The sequence below is a fragment of the Lycium ferocissimum genome, chromosome 5, assembly GCF_029784015.1.
Source record: "Lycium ferocissimum isolate CSIRO_LF1 chromosome 5, AGI_CSIRO_Lferr_CH_V1, whole genome shotgun sequence".
Taxonomy (NCBI): Eukaryota; Viridiplantae; Streptophyta; class Magnoliopsida; order Solanales; family Solanaceae; genus Lycium; species Lycium ferocissimum.
The window spans coordinates 20608526-20630917 of record NC_081346.1 but is presented as its reverse complement, the minus strand read 5'-3'; the positions used below and the strand labels follow the sequence as shown (position 1 = coordinate 20630917).

Below are 22392 nucleotides of genomic sequence, written 5' to 3'. Positions count from 1 at the left end.
ATAGTTAGAACAACGATGAAGCCAATGTGAAGAAAATGAATGCAAAGCCCTCTATTTTATGGACGAATGAAAATGACCAGATAAAGCATAATGGAGTAATTTTTACCTCTTAGAGAATCAAAAGGATGAGACGATTCGATTAATTAACTTGAGAAATGTTCTTAGGATTCACGAGAAATCTCTTTAACTAGAATTATTAAGATCATTTGTTTTGGAGAATGAACAACGCACGATACCCAAAGACACTGTCTCATCAAAAGCCCAATCATGATAACTCCCGGAATCAAGCGGACACAATTAATTTGCAGTAGCACGCTTATCTAACAAACGGAGGAAAACGTGTCCACAAATTTCAAAAGTAATTTTTTTTTTCCTTTTTGCTTTTGGCTGCTTCCTTCCCAAGGCAAATATGATTCGGCGTTAGCAATTGGATGGACTAAGTACTGTAGTGGTAAAAAAATATTCACACCCCAAGCATGTCCTAGACATATGGTCCTCTGACTTAATTCAAGAAAATGACCTAGCGTCTAAACCACATGACCCAGACAGGATGAACCCTCAACTATGACCTCACTTGCCTCAGACAAACCAAGGCTTATGGACCCGAGCCACGCCTCGCATTAACCAATCTTCCACGTAGCAAGCCATGTCACAGATCTCTCTAACCGTTTTGACCGAGTCTCAAGGATTACAATACATGTGTAACAAACTCCATCAACAATCTCCGTGAAAATCGTCCCAGTTGTTGAAACAATTCAATAGACTAACAGAAGACCTGACAAGTTAGCTGTGGACTCCAAACACTCAGATAACTATATATATCGGACAAAGGATACACTTCAGAACTTCGACCAACTCTACTCAAACTTAGTCTTCCCTATTCACTTTACCCGTTAGATTACACTCGTATACAAAGAAAAATATTGCACTTTCCTCTTCGATAGCTCCCAATAAAGGAGATCATTTGTACCATCATCTACACAATTATGGATACCATTTGATTTCAGCTCCCTATTCTTGAATGTTATACCTTACATTACGGATTCAGAGGATACTAATAAGATCACTCAATGCTTTTCTCTATTAATCATTTTCTGTTATTTCAATACTGTTCATCTTTACTTTGCACGCATCATTATAGGTCTTGTTTATAATCGGCTGTATAGCATATATTAGCATATATACTTATCTTTCTTACATTTCAAAATTAAATACTTAGAAACATCCATATAACAAAAGTCCATACAAAGATATTATGCAATATTTTCATTATATATGAAGTTTAAGTTTTTATGCAAATAGTATATTTACAATCGGTAAATTAGTACAACTCGAGAAACAACTAAAATGCAAATTGAAATTGAAATGAAAAAAACATTTTGTAATAAATTTTATGAGAGTATTTAATGAACATAATTTACATGCACAAATTTCAAAAAATTATCAGTTTGAATGGTAAGAGCTCTAAGATATACTCCCTCCGTCTCAAATTACATGTCGCCTTTTTGTTTTACAACCCCTTAAGAATTACTTCCTCCGTCCCCAATTTATGTGATATATAGTTTGACTAGGCACGAAGTTTAAGAAAGAAATGAAGACTTTTGAAACTTATAGTCTAAAATTATTTCATTAAGGGTGAAAAAAAATTAAATTATTTTTATATATGGAAATGTATCTTTTTTTTTGGACAAACTAAAAATGAAAATGTATCACATAAATCAGGACAGAGGGAGTATTAATACAACAACAACAACAACAACAACCCAGTGAAATCCCACAACGTGAGGTCTTGGGAGGGTAGAGTGTACGCAGACCTGACTCCTACCAAGGTAGGACGATCGTTTTCGAAAGACCCTCTACGAAAGCATAAAAAAAAAAAAAAAAATAAAAGCATAAAAAGAGGTCGGATAAGGCCGAGAGATTCAAAGCGATATGGAAACGCAAATAACGAAAGCGACTAAGCCATGATGAAGCAGTAAAGGAGCGTAGGCTATCGCGTATAAAATAAGATAATCAAAGTACATGATAACAAATAGCAGTAAATCAAAGCACAAGAACTTATATCGCGATAATGTGACTACTAATATGAAAGGATAAACGTTACTATCTACTAGCTTTCTACCCTAATCTGAGTCCTCCATACAGAGGGAGTATTAATAATGATGAATATTTGACTATTTTACTCTTATTTATGTCTAAGTTATAATCTTTCCATTAAATATTTACTTTATTTATGTGTCTATTAATGATAAAATTTATTAAAGGTAAAATGGCGAAAAAATAATTAATTATGTGAACTTCTAAAATCACGATAGATAATTTAAATCGGAGGATTAAAAACAAGAGCTTATTTCTACTCTAGTGTAAAAACATTTTTATTTTAAAGGCAAATAGCGAGGATAAATCATTTTTCTCCCCATCTCAAATCAATAATACATAGTAGCACTATCACAACTTTGTACTCCCAACTCGGAAAACCGACCTCCCTGAACTGGCAATTTCTTCTTTGGTGCAAAGGACGAACTCTAAACCCTAATCCTTGCAGAAGGTAAATTTAAGAAGCGGGTTTTATAAAATTAAAAAAAATTCAAACTTTTAATAAAAGTCATTTTTAACCGCTTTTTTTTTTTAGAAAAATTAATTTTTTAGATTGTTTTTAAAAAAATGCCACGTAGTTACCACATAGGCATCACATAAAATAAGTTAAATGTCATTTGGCGTTCATGTCATCCAATTTCAATGACTAGACTTGTTTATGTGGAAATATATTAGAAATGAGGGATATTTTTAAAATTTTGCTAATGTTAGGGGCATATTTGGCCCCAGCTTATAACGAAAGGAGTATATTTGATTACTTTTGGCTGACAGAGGGCAAAGACAGCCGGGGGTATATTTTACGCTTTTCCCTTTTAATAAACACAATAATTTGAGACGAGAGAGACTTTTAATTTAAACTCAAATAACTAAATTTTCTGCACATCTCAAATCAAAATTTGGGTGGGGGCAAGCAGTGTAACACAACTTTTCGTCCAACCCGGCACACGGACCGGCAAGTTGTTCGTTGGCGAAAGGAAGAAGTCTAAACCCTAAATAATCGTTGCAGATAACGTAAGTGGTAGTGGAAATCGAAGAGCAATGTCGTCGACTCTACTGGAGGTGACTCGTGCATCTCACGAGGAAGCTGAACGGCTCGAACGGCTTGTCGTCAAAGATCTCCAGACCGAGCCGCTTACTAACAAGGACCGGCTCTACCAGAGTCATCGTGTTCGTAACATGATTGAGCAAATCATTGACACCACACACAAACTGGTATTTTCTCCTCCTTCATTCCACAATTTTAAATTAAGAGATAATGGCAAGTTAACCATTCCACAATATCCATGTGTGTTATAGGTTGATATATATGAAGATAAAGACGGTGCCAGGAAGGATGAAATTGCAGCTCTAGGAGGCCAGACAGCAACTGGAACAAACGTCTTTAGTGCATTTTATGACAGATTGAAAGAGGTTAAAGCAGTCATCACTCTTATTTTGTGGTTACTTAATTTGTTTGATAAATTTTCTCTGTGTGTTTGTGCTTGTGATATTTAGATTCGTGAATACCATAGAAGGCATCCTGCTGCGCGTGGTATTATTGATACCAGTGACGAATATGAGCAGCTCCTTAAAGAAGAACCTCAAATCGAGTTCAGTGGCGAGGTCAGTCTCACTCTCATGTCTATTCCTGTTGCTTTTTGACAGGAAATTAGTTGCTTCTATTTTTCTTTTTGACGAGATGATAAATTCTCGCTGCATTTAATGTGAGTTTGCTTGAAATATTTATAACTATCAAGGATTTTAAGTTTTTAGCACATTACGTGTTTACACTGTTTAATTATTGGGCATTGGCTAAGTTGTGAACATGGCTTTCTGCTCTGAATATTTGTAGACAGATCTTATATAGCGCCCGTTTGGCTTAGCTTAAAAAAAGCAGCTTATAAGCCAAAAAAATAAGTTGGGCTACCCCAACTTATTTTTTTGGGCTTATTTTAAGCACAAAATGGCTTATAAGCTGTTTTCAGCAACTTATAAGCTAAGCCAAACAGGTTCATATTAACAGTCAGCTCTTCCCTGATAGTGAGGATTTTCTATTATCTGATACAGCAGTTGTGTTGAAAAGCTAATGGCAACCGAACATTCACCAATCCTGTAGCTTTATGATAAGGACATTATCCTAGATAGAAGCCTATGCTCAGCCGTTGGGCTTGTTGACAGTTTGTCGTGCAAACTGGTGTTGGCATTGAACTTGATTAGACTTCCTTTGTATACTAACTGCAAAAGAGACAATTCGAAGTTTATATACCTTTTTTTTTGAACCTGAGAAGTTTATATACTTTATAGCTGATGTTTATGTGAATTTTTCAATAATAGTCTAATGATTCTGCAGTGAGATTATGCTTACGTGTAACTTTGTGCTCCCTCTGTTTCAATTTATGTGAACCTATTTCCTTTTTAGTCTGTGCCAAAATGAATGATTTCTTTCCTAATTTGGAAACAAATTCACTTTATGAAGTGATTTACAGCCACACAAATATTCAAGACTTATTTTGAACCACAAGTTTCAAAAGTCTTCACTCTTTCTTAAATGTCGTGCCCAGTCAAATGGGTTCACATAAATTGAAACGGAGGGAGTATTAGTTTTAACTTTTAAAGCAAGAATTGTTTGGTTGATGTGTCCCTCTGGTGTCTATTGCTTTTTTATGTTTGCTTCTTGGTAATTGTGTGATACTATTTGTCTTATATCCCATTTTGCTATTGTGAGATGTTGACAGGAAGGTTCTGGGCGATACCTTGACTTGCATGAATTGTTTAACGAGTATATCAACTCCAAATTTGGTGAGCCAATTGAATACACAGCTTATCTTGATGTATTTTCCCAACCGCAGAAGATTCCCCGTAAAGCAAAGTCAACAAGGTAAAAATGTCAGTAGTAGTTGGTCTGGAATATTCAATCTTTCAAATCAGATATATCGTTCAGAGTTTGTTTCTTAGTACAGTTAATGAAGTTAGACAGTTTCAGGAAACAACTTTTGAAATAACAGCTACTTCAATAACTGCTTGTTAGCTTGGGAGAAATCTTGTTGTTCCTGTAAAGGATGTAGTAAACTGGTCCCCCCTCTTTATGATCCCTATGTTTTTCTGATACGCAATATTTGTCTTTTTTGCTCTTTTAACAGGCAGTACCAAGAATATTTGCAGAAATTATTGGAGTATCTGGTCTATTTTTTTGAGCGGACAGAACCCTTGCAGGATCTTGATAGAATATTCTCAAAGGTGCTATTTTCTTTTATCAACATGCTGTCTCTCAATCTGATTTTTATTATTGAGTGACAATTGCTTACTTGTTGCACGCTTCTGTCGGATATCACTGTGAAATGTATACAGAGTCCTTTATTCATTTAATATAATCCGCGCTAGCACCGTTGCGGGTTATTTGAAAAGAGCGAAATAGGAGAGCATTTGAAGGGGTGGAACTAGATATTGTAAAGTTGCAAAATGGTCTTTTGTTTCTAGTAGGCTTTTGGTGTTCCCATGTGTGTTTGTATAGAAGATTGGGTCTCCTTTTTTGAGAATCATGTTTTGATGTAGGTTCTCTCTTTTTGGTATACGGCTTGTATGCGGGGTCTTTTTTCCCCAAATTGTTAATAAGATTATTACCTTATCCAAAAAAAAAAAAAAAAAAAAGGGAGAGTTTAGTGAACACATGCCTAGAAGGTTTCTTTTGTCTGTTTCTAGAAATTACTGCAATTTTTGAGATTCGTTTGCTATGTGGAAGTTCTCTTGAGCTGAGGGTCGGCCTGAAACAGCCTCCCTACCTTTCAAGGTGGGGGTAAGGTCTGCGTACACTTTACCCTCCCCAGACCCCACATTGTGGGATTTCACTGGGTATGTTGTTGTTGTTTTTGTTGTTGTTGTTGTTTGCTATGTGGAAGTCACCTTCTCATACGAGACATAGTATAAATTCTCTGTTTTATAGTTGCTTCTGAAACAGTGTAGTTTAAGGATTATATGTTCTGATAAGAGGAGCTTATGCTGTCATACTTTGAATGTGATGTTCAGATTGGCATTTTAATGGTTGTTTTGAAAAATTCCAGAGAAGTCACAGTATTGTCGAGTTTTATCTGTGAATATGATTGATCTTTCATGCTGCTTATGGTTAACTTCTATATGCGCTTATGGAATGATATTTGACTTATCCCTACCCACCCACCAGCCCTCCTCATCCCCAAAAACCACATATGTATGGTTGTTTATTCTAATAACTAATTTCTGACAGGTAGCAAGTGAATTCGAAGATGAGTGGACTATGGGCAAAGTAGAAGGATGGGAAAATAATGGTCAAGAAAATGGAAGTGCTCCAGAGAATCATACTGTGATTGATCTTGATTATTATAGTTCAGCTGAGGAGCTGATGGTAGTGGGACCAGAGAAGTTAAAGGAGGTATGGAAGTTTCTTACAATTGTTTCTTTTCTATGTTTTTGAATATTGTTGCACGACTTTAGTGTGCTGGATGTTGATATGGACCTTCAATGTTGTGGTTTCTGTTGTAGGCATTGGGAGCACTGGGATTGAAGACAGGTGGTACTATTCAGCAACGTGCTGAGAGACTTTTCCTTACGAAGGTCAGTTGCTAGCATCTTTACCCAGAGATCTAGTGTTCTCTTCTATATGGCTGAGGATTTGATTTGCTTCTTTTTACAAATTATTTGTGAATTGGTTTAGACATGCATAAATTTGTTGTTTGATGTTTTGACAGAATACACCGCTAGAAAAACTTGACAGAAAGCATTTCGCAAAAGGCTCGCGGAAACCAGAACAAAACGGTGTTGTTCCAGCTCCTCAAGTGGGTAATGATGTAAAAGAGATTGCTCTTCTGGAAGCCAAGATAAGAAAGCTATGTGATCTGTTGGATGAGGTCGGTGACACAACACTTTATTATTTCTCAAAGGGAAAGATATCTAAGGCAACATGCTCACGTTTAATTAATGTGTAGTAAATTAAGAAAATGGATTCTTTATGCACTACCATAGCTCCAATGTTTTGAGTCATATTTGAGCAGGATATCAAGCATGGTGTGGATCTGCCTTATGTTAAACCCTTGAGTTGGTGGCTAATTTTTCAAAATATTTTATTACCTTGCAGACAATTGTGCGGACAAGAGAAAATGTTGAGAAAAAACAGGCTTTGACATATGAAGAAATGGAGGCAGAACGTGAAGAGGTAATTCATGAGAAACCTGCAACCTTAAATGGGTAGAAAACTCCATTTTAAAAGAAATTGATGTTTTAATTAAAGTAATATTCTAAGTTAAAAAAACAGTATTTCAAGTAAACAAATGGCAACAATCCAGTCATGACTTGCTGTTGGTTCATTTGATCTGACTTACCTTTTGTCCTGAATTGGATTGTTCAGGATATTCGATCATGCTAGATGATGTCTGTCAACCACCCCCCCCGGTCTCCCAACACGCACACACCAAAAAAGGGAAAGAAAGAAGGAGGATGATGTCCATCTTCCCAATAGAAAATCTCACTAGTTGTGATATCATTAAATTTTGAAGTGTCCCATTTTTCATTTCACCTTCTAAATGACAAAATTGTTAGTTTCCCATCTTTAACCTACTTACCCTAACACAATTCATTTTTAAAATTCCAACATAATGAATTGTTATAAAGCAATGTCTTAATCATGTAGAGTAGGTCAAGGGTCTATCACAATGTCAAATTAGTAGTGTAGAGCACTTCATTTCTGGTATCTTCACTATTGTTGGACTTGTACATACTTCAATCTCTTCCAGATGATAAAAGAAAAAATTCCGGTGCACATTGAATTAATCATATAGAGTACACAGGTCTGGGCTCTCTGAGACCATTTTCAAGGTTCATGCCCTATTTATTTGCACTTAATAAAGATCTGAACTTACTTTTACCCAAGGGTGTGGCCTAGTGGTCAATGAAGTGGGTTGAGCACCATAAGGTCTCAGGTTCAATTCCTAGCATTGACATAACACTAAGTGATTTCTTCCCATCTGTTCTAGCCTTGGTGGATAGAGTTACCTGGTACCTGTTGCTGGTGGGAGGTGGCAGGTGTCGCTGTGGAATTAATTGATGTGCGTGAGAGCTGGCCTGGACACAACAATTATAAAAAAGATGTGAATTTGAATTATTCTGATCTCATCTTATTGAGTGCATCTTCTTTTTCTTCCTACAATCACTTATTAACTTAAATATGTTAGAATCATTCAGATCTTGTAAAGAGCCTTAAAACTATTAAGATATTTCCTTAAAAAATGCATGCAAATGAAATATTTTACCACTATATTTATTGGCACCAAGGTTAAACTCCCGACTCAATATTATTTGACACCAAGGCCACCCTGGGTGGACAGAGTTACCCGGTATCTGCGCTGGTGGGAGGTAGCCGTTATCCGTGGAATTAGTTGAGGTGGCGTGCAAGCTGGCTCGAACACCACAATTATTTAAAAACGAATTATTGCCACCGCCAGCAATCACGACCACCACCACCGCTATCATCCACCTCCACAACCTGATACCTCTACCACCAACCTCCACTATACAACTACCACCATCAGCCATCACCACAAATCGCCAGTCACCTCCAATTACTTCCATTACCGGTCACTACTACCACTAGTCGCCACCACCAGCCTCCAACTGCACTACCACCACCAGCCTCCAACTGCACTACCACCACTAACCACTTCTACCATCAACCACCACCAGTGCCAGCCACTGCACATCCATCACCTCTAGTCACCATTAAACCATGCTAGCCTTCATCTTAATAAAAAGCAAATAAATGGAGTCTTAAACTAAGATCTGGCTGTAACTGCAATTCTGTCCTTATTAAAAAATTAAAAATGAAAAAAAAGAAGAAGTTGAGGGACTTGTGATCTATTAGTTAATACCATCCTTTTGCCATTTTTTTTTGCTGACGTCTTGTGCCATCATTAGATTAGTAATTCTGATTAGAAGAATAATCATAAATGGAAAGAAAATGTACAGCACCCTCTCTTTTTGTTTAATAAATATAAACAATGAAGTTTTTTCCTTGTTTTAGTTGAGATCATAGATGGTGAAGTAGAAGATACAACGGAAAAGCCCCTTGAAGTTTATTGCATTGACTAGTAAGAAAGCGGAGTAGAGAATTTAACAGAACCATAAAACATGTCCCTTAGGGACCTTTGGTCACACTTATTAATTGGTTTTAGTTTTTCATTTTAGCATATGTTGCCTGATGTATAAGTTGCCATCCTTTCTGACAACAGTGCTGTTTTGTTTATTTCTGTCAGGACGATGTGCAGGCTGAGTCTGAGAGTGATGAAGATGACCAACAAATTTATAATCCTCTGAAGTTGCCAATGGGCTGGGATGGGAAACCTATTCCTTACTGGTTGTATAAGCTTCATGGTCTTGGTCAGGTAGTTTCTGTGGTGTGTTTGGTCATTTTTCTTATTTTTGACTGTATAAAAATCTTGCGTTGTATTTTACAGTTGCCATTTGTATTTTGGATGTTGACATATATTATCTGCTTGCATAGTTCCAAGCCATGTATTGAAGATTGGAAATCTTAGTTTTTAGCTCTTGAATAGGTATTTGACTTGGAGTGATCTTTGTTTTTTAATTGAAATGGTAAAGGTTCATTCCTCATTGATGTTGGCATCGCATGAGCCCAACCAACCCCAAAAAGCACTTCGAGTAATCTTTGCCTTTGCGCTTGCAATGGTGTTCTTTTTGTTCTAGAGGTCCTTGTTATGGACTTTGCTAGTTTAAGCTTTAGTTCACCTTGATTAAAAAAAGGCTTTAGTTCATCACAGATTTGTTGCTTTGGTACAGTTTGTACTGCTTACAACTTTTCTTTGGAGATGGAAAAGCACCGCTTCTACTCTGAACCATGCCCTAAAAGTACATTCAAAAACTTCCTTACCTGCCTCAAAAAGAGTGGAAAGGATGAAAGGGAATGCTTCCATAGAGAAAGGAAAAAAGGATGAAAAATGGGTCTGCAAGAGGATTAGAGGATGCTTCCATAGGATAATAACCCTTTTCTTTACTGTAATATCTAAATGATTATAGCTGTTTGCTTGTTGGATCAATAGGTGTTATCTGCTGCCGATGGTTGATTAGCTTGTTATTCATATTATATGCCACTTATTTTGATATATGAGCTCTTCAGCGCTTTTGTATGAATGATTTCAGGAGTTCAAGTGCGAGATATGTGGGAACCATAGTTACTGGGGCCGTAGGGCTTACGAGCGGCATTTCAAGGAATGGAGACATCAACATGGGATGCGTTGTCTTGGTATCCCCAATACTAAGAACTTCAATGAGATCACATCAATCGAAGTATGTTTCTTTAAGCTGCAGTTTCGGTTCAACTTTGTCACAATATAATGTTGTTTGTTTAGTTTTCGAGATTTTAAACCAGTAAAAACATCTGCTATTCATAATCAAATGAAACTGCAAAACAACTGCATTATTCATCTGAAAGGCGTCTATATTTAACAACACTGATTATTCAGAATTAAGGGCACCTATTCATGTACTTTTTTGCTGTATATATTCAGCACTCTCAGTGCTTCTGCTTCAATATAATTATACCTTTTTTTTTTTTTTGATGACATGGGATCCTGCAGCCGCTGCCCTTTTGGGTGCGCACAGGGTAAACCCAGCTCCTGTGCAATAGCTCGCAAACCACACAGGAGAGGTAACCCGCACTAGGCAAGCCCGGTGCGACGAGCTCGACCCAGAAGGCAAATCCCCTGCTGTCGTAGGCAGGGGGTTTCGAACTTGAGACCTCCATTATGAAAGCCCCATGCTCAACCAACTGAGCCACCCTTGCGGGTTTCAATATAATTATACCTTAGCTGATCCAAAAAATTAACACTGATCATTCAGACATTAGTATTGCTTATGTTGGCTTGACGAGTGATCTTCCTAAAGTACATGGATGTTCTGGATGAAGGAAAGGGAGAGAAAAGAGGATTTTCACTTTTGCTTGCCTTAATTACTAGCGAGAGAAAGGTTTGTAAAAAGACACATAGTAGTTTTGTTTGGACAGAAGTAAATGAAAGAGACCTATTTTAGATGGAAATTTGTAATGCCAAAAGGACCATAGACTTGTGAACAATTAAAATCTTTATCAGGTATGCTGTGTTGTATGCAATAATTCCATTCCCTTTGTTTCGATCATTCTGAAAACAAAAAATTAACGGTTTCCTCCTCTCATTTCTGTTTGTCCTGGTTTCTGTTCCTCGTCTTCCATTCCTTCCAAAATTTATTTAGGATGTCTTAATTTTGATTGTTTTCCTATTTTAGAGGCCAAGGGATTTTGAGTAAAGTTCTTTCATTGTGTTTGTCATGTTCCTGATAGAGGCTGCAAAAGGGTAAACAGGGTGATAAATAAGTAGGTATAAGCCCCCATTCATAATCTGCTTATCTGACTTTTATACCCATTTTTCGATCCGTATTACTTCCAGCAGAAGATTCTTTCTCTCTTCAAATTGTGTCCTACTTCCATGTTAATTGCGGTCTCAAGTGCGATATTTCTTGTGAACCAAGCTGTTGAGACACGACCTGTAGCTTTTGAGTAGAATTTGCTGGTGATTGGTAACAGTTCGACATGATTTAATGAATTACTTTATTCATCCAAAAAAAATTCATTGTGATTTTAGTAGCTTAAGAACCATTTGACCTGACTTACATGTTAGGACAGATGGTGATGCCTTTCTGCGTCTGCCGTCTAGGCTTAAAAGAGCCCTTACCTCTTCCTTGGATCGGTGTTAATCATGTCTTAGTTTATTTTTGCAGTCTGATGGACTTTTTGTTGTGTCACAGGAAGCCAAGCTACTTTGGGAAAGAATCCAAGAAAGACAAGGGGTGAATAAGTGGCGCCCAGATCTTGAAGAAGAATATGAAGATCAAGAGGGCAACATCTACAACAAAAAGACATACACTGATCTACAACGCCAGGGATTGATTTAAATGAATTTCTGTAGAGCTCTCATTCCATGTGGCGGTATGTTGCTTTATTTGTTTTAGTTGACCTGGGTGGAAATTTTCTGCTCCTTTTGCTTATGCATTTTCTTTTTCCTAGATGATATCGGGCAGACCAGATGTCTTTGTTTTGGTTGAGCAAGCACTTGTTGTCAGTGAGCGACTGTTGATGTATTCACCTAGTAACTCCTCAGAAGTTACTTGGAATTTCGAATTCACTAAGTTCAGAAACTGAGGGACAAGAGAGAGAAACCTCTTTTTGGAATGTATGAAATGTCACGCATTGGTAGTGACGAGGATGTCTTTAGATGGGCTATAGTTGTTAGATTTAATTTTCGAAACAAACTCGTGGTCGTTGGTATTTGATCGTTCTGATGAAGACATCCAAATATTTTTGTATACATCACTGTTATCCATACTTTTATAAGTTATTGTAGTACAGGCATGCTGGCGCATCTTCGTTGCCGGGTCTAGTTCATCAAATTCTTGGAGTCGTATCACATGAATGGTTACTGAATTTTCCATAAACATGCCTGCAACTTTTTTGGGGCTACAAATGTTTGTCGCGTGTTCTTTTAGCCTGGTTAAGGAGATACGTGAAAAAAAAAATATTACGTTTCATTTTAATATTAAAAACTAGATGTCTTGTCTTAAAAGACAAATCTTTTAGTATTAAAATGAAACTAACTTAGATTGATTGGCATGGTGGTTTTAACTTGTTCGAGATTAGCATGCAGTTATCTATCTGTTAGGGGTCGTTTGGTAGGAGGGATAAGTTATTTCATATAGATGGGATTGGGTGGGATATAACGGGATAACTTATCCCACAACCTTGTATCCCGTGTAGATGAGATTGAGTGGGATATCAAAAGGAGTTATTCCACCAACCAAATATGGGATAATTCCAATTACTAATAATGCAATACCATTCTATCCCTCTGACCATTTAGTTACTCCATTCCTTGGTGTGATTAAATTAGCCTATGAAATCATGATCCCTTTAACTACCCCAAGTTTGGGTAGATTATTCTCATTTTGATCTGCCCATTCAGCCCATCTAAAAATTGAATTGGTATGTTGCTTAAATTGATCATGAAAAATCTTGTCAAATATTTTTGGCCAAAGTCATAGATGGACCCCTGAACTTGTCCTGATTTTCCATCTAGACCCCTCAACTGAAACGTTGACCATCTGAACCCCCGAACATAAGATAAACTGTGCCATTTGAACCCCCTCGTGCCAGTTGGCACATGCGTGAAGCTCACTGCTTTAAACAGAGCGTGAGAGACCAATTTTTTTCTTTTTTTGAATTTTTAATCATTAAAAATTAATTTTAACAAAAACTCTATTTTAAAATCTATTTAAATAATTAAAAAAAATTGAAAAACCCAACCCATCCTCTCCGATAGCCCACTTCACCGCCGCCACTGCCGCCGCTGCCTCCTCTGCCGCCGCCTCCTCCTCCGCCGCCGTCGCCGCTTTCTTTTTTTAAATTTTTAATCATTAAAAATTAATTTTAACAAAAACGCTATTTAAATAGATTTTGAAGCGGCGGCGGCGGGGGCGGCGGTGGCGGCGGTGAAGTGGGCTATCGGAGAGGATGGGTTGGGTTTTACAATTTTTTTTAATTATTTAAATAGATTTTAAAATAGAGTTTTTGTTAAAATTAATTTTTAATGATTAAAAATTTAAAAAAAGAAAGCGGCGGCGGAGGAGGCAGCGGGGGCAGTGGCGGCGGCGAGGTGGGCTATCGGAGAGGATGGGTTGGATTTTTCAATTTTTTTTAATTATTTAAATAGATTTTAAAATAGAATTTTTGTTAAAATTAATTGTTTTTGTTGACATGGCTTATTTTAAAAAAAAAAAAAAAAACAGATAACATGACATGGCTCCATGTCACTGGTCTATTTTTTCATGTCACAGCAAGTGAGCTTCACGGGTGTGCCCAGCTGGCACGAGGGGTTCAAATGACACATTTTATCTTATGTTCGGGGGTTCAGATGGTCAACGTTTCAGTTGGGGGGTCTAAATGAAAAATCAGGCCAAATTCAGGAGTCCACCTATGACTTTAGCTAATATTTTTAGAACGATATTTTTGTTTGGTGTTATATAGGAGGATAATCGTAATAGTCTTTTAATTTTCTTAATTAAAACTTAAGAAGAGTTGGGCAGTTCATTTCATCCATAATAGTTATATTTATGGTATTTATCAACTTTGCATTTTAACCCGTCCATGTTCAGCCCAATCTGTTCATTTGACACTCACACCCTCATCAGATAATAAGCCGTAGGATCCGAATTTTCCTTCAACACTTTGTGATGCGCACAGATCTTTTGCTAGAAAGTGGGTGACATAGAGAGATTAAGAGAATCTCTGTGATCTAAAATACACAAATCCTGGCTTCAATTCTTACCAATCGCTTGTTTGCTCCCTGTTAGCAAATACAGAAAACTGAAATATAATCTTATTTACAAAGTGGATGAATAATTTTTTTTAGTCACAATCAACTGTCATTTGTACATCTAGTAAAAACGAGGGCAGATCCATTTACACTTCGAAGCACAAGCAATCTTGAATCTAAATATGTTCCGCAAACGATTTTTGACAGATCAAACATTTCAGGAGGTATTTGAGTGCGTACTTCTTGAAGTGCTTTCTGTGCAACTTCCATGTTTCCACTCAGTGGTTCATTAAGACTCATTGTCACGTCAATTTCACTTGACACAAGCTTAGCTACAGAAAGGCTTGAAGGGACTTCGTTTATCGGGATGGCTTTCCTCCATTTCTTACTGGATAACCTTTTCAGGACGGAAGCTTGAGCATCTGGTGTAGCTGAGGGAGATGTCGAGGTGGTAGTTTCCTCCTTAAGATATAACCGTCTCCCAGCTCTCAATCTGGAAAATGAATTAACTTGCAATTTTCCACCTACACCAGACTTGTCATGAGCCCAGTCCCTACCAGCCATAACAGTGAAGCTAATATGCGAGGCAGCTGAAAATGTTGTGTTAGGTTTTGATACTTTAGATATCGTTAGGTATGCTTCCCCAATGAGTGCTCTAACAGAAGGCTGTCGAAGGGTCAATCCTATATGTCTACCAGTACAGTATAACAGGCGCCACTTTCCAGGAAGCAATCCCAGCCAATGCTGCAGATCAGTAGATACTCATTCAGTTGCAAGCGTAAGCACATTGCTCAAGGCATAATAGGTATCATTTACAAGGAAAACCAATTCTTTCCAATTGGACAAACGCAAGCAACGAATTTTACAAAGAATCAGTACTAAATAGAGTTCAGAATCAGATCAAGTGGAGCATATTTAATTGAATAAACAGAACTCAAACAAAGGGCAGCAGATATTAGGTGTTAATTCAGTTTGCAAAGCAAATTTGTAACAGTTGGGCAGCAGAGAAGGATCACTGAAGAAAGTTAACAAATAACCGTCATACTCTAACATCAGTGCATGGGACCTTGCAATGCAGATTATTGCACAAAAAGAACCAGCATGAAATGCATAATATGTGCGATTTGGAGAAACTGTAAAACAAACATTGTCAAACTGCTATAACTGAGAAACAGATGATGCAGAAGTTCTTCACTAACCAAAGAATGTAAAAATTTGAAATAAAGAAGAGAGATTTTTACCTTTGGCTTTGGATAAGGATTTAGCATCTCCATTAGTTCAATGAAATGAGCAAGCCTACTTCGCTGGAAAAAAGAAGAAACACAGAAAAAAAAGAATAGATTAGCAAATCCTTTAGTTTCTGATCCTGCTGACAGGTTTCACCATGTGAGGACTAATGGGCACGGCAGCCCGGTGCACAAAGCATCTGTGTTACCAAGTGAAGACTGATGACTAAAGAAATATAGTAATGATGAGCTAAATAGAACTATAATTTGATAATGCTTGGATGAAAAAATTTGAGGGGCATATTTTAGCAAATCTAACAGTAAATATGAACTAATACTACAAGACAGAAGCAAGCTTAACTACAGATAAAAGGAGTGAAGACATTCGAAATTCCAGCTGAAATAAGAGGTATGTTTTTCAAATAGACCGTTGAGAAACTAGGAGGGGAGATAGAAGTGATTATACATTAGAAAATCAAACACTTTGTAGTATGAAATCGACAGAAGAACTACTTTTCACGATCAGCTGACAGTTATTACCTGCTGCTGCCCATAAATGTATTCCTCTGCAATTCGAACAGTGGTTGAGCCAAGACTCCATCTGATTAGATCAACTGATGGATTCACACGCCATTTTGGTCCACACAAGAAGGGGTGCCTCAGAGCATTTAAGCAACTGTGAAATATCAGTACAGATCTTCATTAATGTTGATGTAATTATACATTAATGTCATTCACTTAACTATCTATAGTGGTGCTCTAGTTAATACTGCTGTTTTGAGAAGCAAATATCACCACTAGAAATAAAGTATCTAAAATTATGTACATTCAACCTGTCATGCTTTTTAACTTAATGTAAAAATTCTTCTAAGCTACTCTATTAGAGGTCACAATCTCTCTGTTTTACCAAGAAAACTCGTCATCATTAGAAGTTGCTTCTCCTTGATCAGCCCCCAAAATGATTTTTGATGTTCTGATAAGAAGATACATATTTCTCCAAAAAAAATTCAAATATTTAAGTAGCAAGGGTTCTTGCAGAAATCAGTAGAAGAGTTCCAAATGCAGTTCATCAATTCTGTCATCTTCAAGAAAATTTACTCTAACCTCTTGACCATAAATTCTCATCTAATAGACTGGTTTTCATTAATACTGCACAGCTTGTAAGAAATTTAAGATCTGATGCATGCATATGAAGTTTCCAGAAGCCATCATCAACCCACAACGACTCAGTCTACCTTATCCTGTCCAAAGGTTTAGGTGCAAGGAGTACTGAGAGCAAATGCCAACCAGCACCCCAGTTTCTATCGAGTATCTGCAAGAACAACAAAATTTAGTATATTACCAAAAAAATGGAAAGCAAACAGTGAAGAGGAAGGGGAAAGAACTTGTCCTGAAGTATTGTTGGCAATATTCCCAGCGGGCTTCTTATCAGGACTTTAGGTTACTAGATATAAGACGATATCAAACAACATGAAATACGAAAAAAGTTGATAAAAAGGGAGAATTACCTAAATAGGTGAATTACATCCACCTTTACCTAAGTGAATTACCTAAATAAGGCTACACAATAATAAATATTTTACCATGTGTCACAATATTCACCCTTCATTATAGCAAGATGAACCAACCAAGTAACCATGTGATAAAAAAATTACTCATTTACATCCACCTTCATATATTTGAATCTCATAAACTCAATTTTCTAATCTACTAGGGAACAGGACAATCTCATAAGAGTCCTCAGGTTGAGACATGACTTGTAAAACAAATAGAAGAGTGGTTTGAGTTAAGCTAATTGGGCTATGACGCTCTTACTAAGTAAATCTCGGACGAGTTGAGACATAACTTGTTTATTAACTCAACCACTTATAATCTCCATACCCGTCAATTTGACACCTTTTGAGAAATGTGATTATTTCACCGACACTTTGAGCACAAAAGAACTTACATAGTTATGTTCATAGAAAGAAATAGAGGAAGTTAATAAATATATATTACAAAAAGAATTCATTAGTCATAATTGATTTATAACTATATTCAATTCTCTTGACTTTCAGCAAACAACAATGGAACAGTCGACAATAAACAAGGGATCGGGTACTAACTTGTAAACCAAAATTTTCCGCTGAAGAATTTCTTTTTACAGCATGCAGAAGAAACTCGCGCAAACAGGAGGGATCATTTCCCTGAAGATGATGTGAACAAAGTTATTGCATGTGAAAGCATGTATATGGGAAACATCTAAGAATAGTGCACAACCTTGGTGAGGAATGCTTTGAACTTGGCAAAGATCGTTGGGTCCATGAGTTCCCTCAAAACCATTTTTGCCATGATGAATCCAACACATCTTTGCAACAGGTAAAAGCAGATAGAAATTCATGAATAACTTGCTTCACGCTAAATTAAAAAAACATAAATATCTAAGTATGCACGACGTACCTCATGTCAAATGCAATCATCATTCTCCTCCTATCCATATTGTCATCTGATGTGTTATCCGCAGGATCAGCCTCATTAAAGTCAGCAGCATTTCCCAATATACCTACCTGATAAGAAGTGATCAGTTGGACACTCTAAGACAAATAAAAATAGAACTCTTCTTCCCAGATAGGTAAAGTTGAAATGTTAAACTATCAAAATGCATATTTTGGTTTAAATTTTGAAGTATAGCACAATGTTTCCAAATGGAACCATATCAGCAATAAGTATCAGAACCACTAGCCATCAGAAAGAAAAACAAAACGTAGGGATTTTTGTCCTTTGGCAAAACAGCGAGTATCCTAATCTAAGTAAGCACTCTTGCAATATCACAATAATTAGCATCTGGATGAACTAATAGAAGAGATTATATACCAGAGTAAGTATTGATCAAGTATGCTGAAGTATTGTCAAATTTATGCATTATGGCATGTATTCAAGATGTAGTAATAATTAAGACATGGTTCGTAGCTCTGGTTTCACAAAAGAAACATGTCTCCCACCAGACAATTTGGAACCTATAGAGAGTATAACCTATCCGTTTTCATGATAATTGTACATTTTCCTTTATAGTAGAAGGTGAAGGTCTAACCATTATGGTATGCCTATCACAAAATTTAAGCATGTGAAGGCATCCAAGCGTTAGTTGCAGTACTTTGTCCTTAATGTACTAATACCATCCAATCCCTACTACAAACAGGCAATAAGAATGACACTCACTTTAATATGTTTATCCACCGCGCTAATGTGCAAATTTTCAAGCCTCAGCTCTGTATGAGCAAGGCCATGGCTGTGTACATAGTTCACCTGAGAGACGAAAATCAAGGATCAATCCGAAAATAGAGGAAAACTTGTTATCTGGTACCTGTTCAGATAAGAATGAAAGCACAAAGCACATACTCCAATCAAGAGATCCCTCATTAGAATTCGGATTAGTCGCAATTGTCGAGAAATAGCTGGCCCTCCTATAGTATCATCCCCCACCCTTCTAACAGACTCCTGATCTAGAGAAAGAGTAGCTTCCAGAGTTGGAAGCCAATCGGATCGTTGAAGCCAGTGTCTCAATGAAGAACTTCCATGATGCTGAGAGAACAAACCAAGGTCCTCAAGGATGTCAGCTATTTGAAGGTCTAAAATAGGAAACATAGATAGTTTAAATACTAATGCTCACTATATGCAAAGAAGAAAACTCATTACGTTTCATTTAAGCAGGTCTACAGTACTTGTATTTAGTTATTTCTCAAGCACCTGCGTGGAGCTAAAAAGTACTCGATTAGAACTTTTGAGACTAAGCAAGTATAATTATCTTCATTATGTTAAGTCAAAGAATAGTCCCTTAAAAATAAAGAATGAGCTTAACATCGAAATCAACATACCCCATGGACTAGAGTGAATGAACTGTTCTCATCTATCATGGATGAGCAGATATACCCATGCACTTGCATCGAGTACGAATGATACATGAGCTTACGACGTGCCAGTCTCTTCAACACCTAAAACACATGGACTATCAATAATTAATGGACAAAGCACGAGACATCTCCGGAACTGACACACAAGTACAAAAAATAATGGCTAGGTGCAATATACCTCTATTGCACGACGTCCTCTCCGCTTTGCTCGAGCACTAAGAAGTTGTCTAAGTACAACTCTGGTCTTATACAATGGACTGCATTTATCGTTAAAATCAGGAAATGATGAGTTTTACTACTATAATTCGGTCGTCTACTCAAAATTGTACCACAAGGAAACACTCGCCTATGAGGATCATTCACCATTGCTTCAAACACTATTTCATCTCCCTGCCACAAAGCACAAAATGCAACCCAAGATTAAGTATTCTATAACATTTTACTTCCAAACCAAAACAAATTCACTGTTCTAATAGAAGAATGAGTTAATGGTCAAAAATACACCTAAACTATCACTTTTTCGTGAGTTTCATTACTCAACTATTCATTGTTTCCTTTACCTACCTAAACTATAAATCCCTTTGTATTAAAACACACCTCGATCTTTGAGTTGGCCAAATATTTAAAATCAACCCACAATAGGCGTGTGAGGCGCAACTCAACATCGAGTGTGTTTTACTACAAAATGAGTGACAGTTTAGGTAGGTAAATAGAACAACGGACAGTAGTGGAGGTATGAAACTCGCGAAAAGGTTACAGTTTAGGTGTGTTTTTGACCATTGGAAATTTTCATTACCTTGCCACCAAGGCCAATGCTGACACGATTCCGTATCTTAAAATCAGACATTTCGAATTTCGTCACGTGGCTGAACTCATCCTCGAGGGAATCACTGCTAGTTAAGGTTGCATTGTCCTCTGATTCTAATGGAGACAATGTATTTGGCAATGAACAAGTCACTTGTACCCTTTTTCGCCGAATTGAAAAGTTTTTTCTCCCAATCATAGGCCATAGTTTTAGACTAGTCGACGAATTAATAAAACTGAAGCAACGTCCTTCAACATATTCTATTTTTGGAATTGAATATACTCCCATAGCCGCCATTTTACGTCGAATTCTAAATGATCAAAGAGATACACAAAACAGTTGTTAATTCTCATCACAAAGTGCAGAATAGCAAATAAACATAAGAATTTGAATAGAAAATTAGGAAAAAAAAACAGAATATTCCATTTTTGGACTTGAGTATAGTGCATAGACGCCATTTTACGTCGAATTCTAAACGATCAAAGACATACACAAACAATTTCTCATCACAATTCACAAAGTGTAAAAATAACAAATAAACATAAGAATTTGAATAGGAAATTAGGTAAAAACAAAAGAAAATAGATTAAATTGAGCTGATGCAACAGTGGTAGGATCGTAATTCGTAATCATAAAGTCAAATAGAATCAGCTCAAATTTAATAATTTACCAAACCTAGAAAGCAAAAAAGGAAAAAGAAAAAAGAAATAAAGTGAGTTTGACTTACCAGAAAGAGAGAGATAGGAGAAGTGTAGAGAGGAGAGGGAAATATATAAATAGTGAAGAGAGAGTTGCAGAGACGAAAAAGGAAGCTTGTGAGAGTGGCGTGTAACACTAAGTTTCAGGCGTTTCCACACGAGGCTACCGCGTGTCTACGTCCGCCTACCCAAATATCTACTACTACTAGTACGTAACAAGCTCAATTTATCCCGTAAAATTTGATTAGACACAGAGTTTAATTTTAGAAAGAAAGAAATATTTTTGAAATTTGTGATCTAAAATAAATCATATATATATATATATGTGGTCGGAAATCATTTCATTCAGAGTAAAGAAGAAGTTTGAAGTTAAATTATTTCTAAATATATATATATATATATATTTTTTTTATTCGGATTAAAAAAAAAACTGTATAAACAGAGGAGTAGTACTAGAGTCTAGACTAGCAGTAATAAACTGGGAAGAGTTTTCTTTTGTTTGGATTGAGGGAGCAGACAGGCATGGACTCCTCAATTCGCGGTGGCACAGGTGAATTCATTGCTTTTGACTCTGAATTGTTACCTATTCTCTCATTTTCAATTTATGAACCATCGTTTTATGGGACATAAAATTTAAGAAGGAAATAATTTATTTTTACACTTGTGATGAAAAACAAGTCATAAAGATTTGTATAGTTATTAATATCTCATTAAAGATAAATGTAAATAGAATTTAACTATTTTTAAATATAAACGATATTATTCTTTTTGAAATAAACTAAAGACAAGAGTTTCGATATAAATTGTTGTAGAGGAAGTATATAAATGTATATAGAAAACTGTATCCACTTCGTATCCTTGATTCCAAATTAGCAATTTAGCATGTCTCTCACAAATCAAGATGGAAAGCAAAGGAGACGTAACACTGTTATTCCGTATTTGAGCATGTTATCTTTTTCATCACGAGTCCGAATTCCAACAAGGCAAGCTTGATGAGATATACGAATAGTTTATGGAAATTAATTAAAATACATTGAGGACTTAAAACCTACTCCTCCTTCTGTTCACTTTAACTTGTTCATTATGAATTTTGCACACCCTTAAGAAATAATAAATGAAGTGCTTAATTTACCATGAGATCTATATTAATTGATGCATATTTTTAATGAATTTGAAAGATGATTTGAAATGAGTATAATTCATACTATGGGTAAAATAGGAAAAAAGAAATTGTCTTCTCTTAACATGCTAAAAGTAACTAAGTAAAAGTAAAAATATTTTTTTTAAATAGTGAACAAGTAAAAGTAAACGGAGGGA

The 22392-nt window shown here is 36.4% G+C and overlaps 2 protein-coding genes across 3 annotated transcripts; one reads left to right on the top strand and one right to left on the bottom strand.

The window, feature by feature from the left end:
* Positions 1-3126: 3126 nt before the first annotated feature.
* Positions 3127-12485, top strand: LOC132056438 (splicing factor SF3a60 homolog). The gene is made up of 13 exons (XM_059448646.1): positions 3127-3309; positions 3394-3507; positions 3592-3699; positions 4812-4954; positions 5217-5313; positions 6317-6481; positions 6592-6663; positions 6798-6956; positions 7184-7261; positions 9354-9482; positions 10258-10404; positions 11896-12076; positions 12155-12485. The coding sequence occupies exons 1-12, from the start codon at positions 3136-3138 to the stop codon at positions 12040-12042; spliced, it is 1533 nt and encodes a 510-aa protein (XP_059304629.1). The 5' UTR covers positions 3127-3135; the 3' UTR covers positions 12043-12076; positions 12155-12485.
* Positions 12486-14441: 1956 nt separating this feature from the next.
* LOC132056437 (probable plastid-lipid-associated protein 14, chloroplastic) lies at positions 14442-21260 on the bottom strand. 2 transcript variants are annotated; one of them, XM_059448644.1, is made up of 14 exons: positions 21105-21260; positions 20369-20687; positions 19919-19962; positions 19751-19829; positions 19537-19653; positions 19061-19243; positions 18881-18967; positions 18122-18228; positions 17942-18029; positions 17788-17868; positions 16918-16994; positions 16223-16358; positions 15698-15760; positions 14442-15200 (listed from the first exon to the last, which is right to left on the bottom strand). In XM_059448644.1, exons 2-14 carry the CDS (start codon positions 20672-20674, stop codon positions 14559-14561), a joined length of 2010 nt encoding a protein of 669 aa, XP_059304627.1. In that variant the 5' UTR covers positions 20675-20687; positions 21105-21260; the 3' UTR covers positions 14442-14558. The 2 variants fall into 2 exon arrangements, with proteins under 2 accessions (XP_059304627.1, XP_059304628.1); XM_059448645.1 differs by having other exon boundaries at positions 21101-21249.
* Positions 21261-22392: the final 1132 nt, after the last annotated feature.